Raw genomic sequence first — 5,931 nt, 5'->3', positions numbered from 1 at the left:
ATTGGTGAGAAAGCAAGCATTTTTATTGTAACTAAAATAGTTAAAGGCCTGTTTTTAGGCTAATTTTAAAAAGGTGCATTATTTATACATAATATGTCTAAAAGATGGTTTAAAATTAATAGCTTATAAGGAATTTATGTAGAGGACAGAGACTTTGTCATTCAGCATTGTGTCTGAGAATACATTTTTATATAGCTACATTCATTTATTTGAAGAGAAGGCCACCCTCTGGACCATGCTCCTGAAGGCTTGTTTCACTTGCTGATTCCGCAGTGTGTATATGAACGGATTCAAGAGGGGAGCCACAGAGGTATTGAGCACAGCTATTCCTTTACTCAATGTCACCCTTTCCCTCGCAGAAGGCTTGATGTACATGAAGATGCAGCTGCCATAAGAGAGGGAGACAACAATCATGTGGGAGGAACAGGTAGAAAAGGCTTTTTTCCTTTGACTTGTGGAAGGAATCCTCAGAATGGTCCGAATGATTTTTGTATAGGAGGTAATTACTAGTGTCAAAGTGACCATGAGTGTTACAACAGCAAAAACAAATGCCATGAGTTCTAGAAAGTGAGTGTTGGTGCAAGACAGCTGCAGCACTGGAGAAGAGTCACAGACAAAATGATCAATTATGTTGGAGGCACAGAAATCCAACTGGAGCAGCAGCATTGTGGCTGGAAAGATGATCAGGAAGCCTGCTAGCCAAGAACTAAAGACAAGCAGGCTGCAGACTTTGGGGCTCATGATAGTCATGTAATGCAGCGGTTTGCAGATGGCCACATAGCGGTCATAGGACATGGCAGCCAGCAAGTAAAACTCTGTCACTCCTGATAAGAAGAAAAAGAATAGCTGAGCCACACAACCATTATAGGAGATTGTCTTGTCCCCTGTTACAATGGTGACAAGGAACCTGGGAATGCAAACAGAAGTGTATGATATTTCTAGGAAGGAGAAGTTCCGAAGGAAGAAATACATAGGAGTCTGGAGATGGGGATCAGAGAGTGTGAGGGCGATAATGATCAGGTTTCCAGTCACACTTAGCATGTATGTGACAAGAAGAAATGTAAACAGTACAACCTGCCACTGTGGGTCATCGGTCAATCCCAGTAGAATAAACTCTGTTACTGCTGTGTGATTTCTCATCTTTTCCTTCTTTATTGTGGCATTTTTCTGTCTGCAGCTTCAAAATGAAGGTCAGGAAAGCATGACACTAATAGAGAGCTAAAACAAAGAAGGGAAATACCACCATTGTTCTTGCTTTAAAACAAAAATGAATTTTTTGGAAAAATGCTGTTATTTTTACCTTCTATAATTCATTGTTCCTATACTTCTTATAGTATGTTTTGCTGCATCTTTATTTGTTTCTGCCTTCTAAATATTTCAATGTACTCCCTGAGAAGATTTTTTAAATATTAAAACCTTAGGGTAAAATCTCTTCAGGCTCTCAACATCTGGGACTGCACTGCTACATAATCGAGACACTTTGAAGCTTTGGCTTTGCTCTCTTTTTTGCTTTTCGGCTATGAATAAATGTATATCTTCTCGCCCATTCAGATTTTCACAAGCCAATCATCCACCTTGCAGTAATGAATCCATGGTAGTCATCTCAAAGGCATTTACTAGCTAGATATCGTTTCCAGTTTGATTCCAGTATTTTGAGTTGGGTGTTACAGTTTTATTTCATAGTATGCTTTACTGGATCCTTGTATGTAGGAAATGTACTAATCTTGCATATATTTATATGCAGTGCTTCCATATCATGAAACTACTCTTTGATACCGTGTTATGCTTCCATTTAACTATTTTTGTTTTTATTAGAAGTTATATTTCCAGACTAATGTAACATTTCTCCCACAATGCTGAGTATAATTTCTTGAGCATTGCTCATGGAGTAGCTTAACATAAAAAATAAATTTCAAATGTATTTGACTGTATATTTGTATACATATTATGTGTATTTGATTTTAATATTATCCCTAATTATTACAGGACTTTGTCATTTGCCAGTTCACATTTGAAGGTATTTTCCATAAATGTCTGGTGTACCTAAAAGCTATTTTAAAATACTTCGATATGCAGACAGCTACCCTGAGTCTATAATGTCTCCTTTATTTCCTAAATTCTTTCGAATTCCGAACTTTATTATAAAATAATGTTTTATTTAAGAGCCAATTAATTCATTATTTGAATTAATTTACTGATATATTTTTTAACCTATAAAATTTATAGGAGAATTGTGTACCCATTTTCCATAATTTCTTCTCTTTTTAGTCATAAGCTCTGTAGATTTTTGTCTTTTACCTTCATGTGATCAAAGCTAACATTCACCATCTACCATATTCATCTTTGTATAAGTGAAGTATATAAAGTCAGAGTTAAAATTCACCAAGTAAAAATTTTTGAATCTTACAGTACAATGATTGCTTGGCTCCCAAAATTGTTTCATACTTATACCACAAATGATTTTAATGAGATTTCTAGGCAAGAAAACATAAATAAATGGGGTTCCTTCAATCACAAATGATTCATGTTATCATCAACAGATTGTTACCTGATATTATTGAGAGGTTGTAATTTCATAATAATTATGTTGCTTCATTCTATTTATATGTAGTATCCTCTATCCTTTGTATTATTTGAATATAGCATAGATATATACCACTGAAAGAACAATATATTTCTCAAAACAATCATAAACATGTATACTACTGAAACAACAATATATTTGTTAAATCAGAAACATACTTTTATGGCAAAAATGACTGCTTTAGTCATCTTTAATGACACATTTAATTAGTTGAACATCAATGCCTTAGGATTTAAAAAGTCTTTGCAAATTGCTCTGCTCCTGTCATCTTACTTGTGCAGATGAATATCCAAAATATTTCTAAGGAGGAAAATCCCTAGGTCTCCTCCACAATGTCCTCATAAAGACCCATTTCCACGTACACACTCAAATTCTCCATCACAGTTCAATCCTAAGAAATTGTAGCCACATCAGGACGTAAATTTTACTCTTGAAACTAGTTAAAATTGAAATGAAAGTCAATTTCTTTTCCAAGCTTAATGGTCTACATAATATGATTTTCAGGGCACAAGTAATGTTTTTCAATATTAGGCCTTATCTTACCTTCTCCATTTACAAATGTCCACAAGGGATTAATTAAATGAATAAGCAAAAATTCTCCATGGAGAACGGTATTCTCAAGACAACAAGGGCTACTGACTTCTGATAATGCTCATATAATAGAAAAATAGGGCAGGTGACAGACTTGAGAATCCAAATATAGAGCCATACACACATATACTCATTTTTAGCCTCGGTTGAAGACAGTGCAATGACAAAACATTGTTTTTTTAACACATGATGATGGGGGAAAATCTATCAATATTACCACTTTAGAGCAGGATGACCTCTTTAGAGTCCCTACAAAAAATTGTTATTGCCTTCTGATCTGATCTCTCAGTCTTGAATCTTTGAGGTCTTCCTCACCTTCCTCAAAATAGTTGTTTACAATACATATCTTCCAAAGCAGATTGTAAGCATAATTTAGCTAAGGCAAACCATTTCCTAGAGATCTAGTGTTTTCTGTAAGATCTCCTCTTAGGGTACATACTTTCCATATTCTGACTTGACCACAGAAGGAAAAACATAAAAACAAAACTAATCAAAAAACTACATTTCTTTAGTTACCCATGATTATGGATCAGATAAATTACTCAAATTTATGTTGATAGTTGCTCTGGTGTTATCTTAACTTTGCTGAACAAAAGAGATATGCCTTAGTTTTTGTCAAAACCTCTGTTTGATGTCTTCCCTTACAGGAGACTACCACTCGATCCCAAACTCACTGCCATCAAATTAATTCATTTTTATAACAAACCTATGTATAGAGTTTTCAAGATTGTAAATCTTTATGGGATCAAAAAGCCTCATATTTTTTTCTTAAAGAGCAACCGATATATTTGAGGGTCTACTTTCCCATTAATAACCTAACACCCACCCAATATCACCACCAGAAATTTTTTACAGGGCAATAGAAATACATTAAGATAATTTTAAAAATTTCCCCTGTGTGGTAGATAAAAGTGTAAGTAAAAGAAAAAAAAATCCCCATGAAGATTTTGAAGGCTCATGCACACATGGTATCATTTAGCCAAATTTTTTTAATGTGCAACTTGAAATTTAATGTTTGTAATTTTTATTTCTTTAACTGAGCATGTCCAAGAAAATAAAACATTATCTGTCCCTGCACTATGCTCACAATCATTGTTGTATTTTAACCCATTACTGTAGTTATTGTTTCAACTCATCTCCTTAGAGTCTGTTTCATATACATATGTGAGTGTCACTGGATGTTTTTCTCTAGTCGGGCGAGCCTAACACAAAGTCTGCCTCATTTTCAGTGACCCTCTATCAAACACGAATATCTTTCTGCAGGGATTTCCCTGCGAATAGCATGTCCAAAGAACCTGAATTAAATCTTTGTCAATCTTTCTTCTAAAAGCGTGCTTGTTTCAAGATACATTGGCTTATTTTACTGACAATCTATGGTATATTCAATATTCACGTGATATTAAAAATATTGTTAGATAGTTTCTGTGTTATATTGGATCACCTTTCTTGGGAATGGGCATACATATCTTTTGGATCAGGGCAACTGATCTTTTCTGGTCAGTTGGCCAGTAATCATCTTCTAAATTGTCTTGGCAGTGTGAAACATAATTAAGTGTTCCAGAATTCCTTTTTTGTAATGGTACCCACTAACTGTGTGTTTACGTGCTGGCTCTGGGTTTCTCTGATGCTCGATGGCATGTCACCTGTGTTCAAATTACCAGTTAGAGTCAGCCTGGATGGAGACGTCGCAGTGGAGCTTCTGGAGGAAGATAGAGTAGGAAGAGAGAGCAGGTGGGCCACTTGAAAAATGGCAGCAGTACACCATCTGATGCAGATCTTGAAGGTGTGTGCCTCTAGGTGTAAGAAACTCAAAATATGACTGAGGAAGAATCGCCACCCCAAAGTTGCATCAACCTAAGCAGAGGAATGGAACAAAGCTTTCATGTGGCACCATGCAAAAATGAAAAGAAACAGCTGCAAAGATCTAGTAATAAGTAGGAAATGGAAGGCACAAAATATGAATCTAGGAAAATTGGTGGTTGTCAATGAAATGAAAAGTTCAATATCCTAGGTACGGTTGTCATTAGGTGTTGTCATGTCCGTTCTGACACATAGCGACCCTACTAATTACAACAGAACAAACACTTTCTTGTCCTGCATGCACCAGCCTCACAAATGTTCCCAAGATTAAGCCCATTGTTGAAGCCACTGTGTCCATCTATCTTGGTGAGGGCCTTCCTCTTGCACTCTCTTGCTGCTGTACCAAGCAAGATGTCCTTCTCCAGGAACTGGTATCTCCTGACAACATGTCCAACGTACATGAGATGAAGTCTCATCATCTAACCTCTAAGGGACATTCTGAATATATTAGAATAACAATTTTTTGTTCTTTTGTCAGTCCATAGTACTTTCATATTGTTCACCAGCACCATAGTTCAAATTCATCAATTCTTCAGTCTTTCTTAGTCCTCAAAGTAACTTCCATGTTTTCCAACATTCTAAGGAGGTCTTGTGCAGTAGATTTACCCAATGCCATGCATCTTTGGATATCTTGACTGTTGCTTCCATGATCATTAATGGCAGATCCAAAGAAGATTAAATTCTTGACTTCAACTTTTTCTCAACTTATCATCATATTTATTGTTCCACTTGTGAGAACTTTGGTTTTCTTTATATTGAGCTATAATCCACAGTGAAAGCTGTAATTATTGATCTTCAACAGCAAGTGCTTCAAGTCCTCCTCACTTTCAGAAAGCAAGGTTGTGTCATCTACATATCAAAGCTTGTGAAGAAGCCCTCCTTCCAACACTGATGCT

The 5,931-nt window shown here is 35.8% G+C and overlaps 1 protein-coding gene across 1 annotated transcript; it reads right to left on the bottom strand.

Annotated features, from left to right (window-relative positions):
- Positions 1-201: 201 nt before the first annotated feature.
- On the bottom strand, positions 202-5,931 carry LOC101653647 (olfactory receptor 6C75). The gene is made up of 2 exons (XM_004717825.2): positions 5,923-5,931; positions 202-1,140 (listed from the first exon to the last, which is right to left on the bottom strand). Exon 2 carries the CDS (start codon positions 1,138-1,140, stop codon positions 202-204), a length of 939 nt encoding a protein of 312 aa, XP_004717882.1. The 5' UTR covers positions 5,923-5,931.

The sequence above is a fragment of the Echinops telfairi genome, unplaced genomic scaffold (genome assembly GCF_000313985.2).
Source record: "Echinops telfairi isolate 266 unplaced genomic scaffold, ASM31398v2 ScPeMD7_7404;HRSCAF=8442, whole genome shotgun sequence".
Lineage (NCBI taxonomy): Eukaryota > Metazoa > Chordata > Mammalia > Afrosoricida > Tenrecidae > Echinops > Echinops telfairi.
The sequence above is the reverse complement of the archived record's forward strand: the minus strand, read 5'-3'. Positions and strand labels throughout refer to the sequence as shown.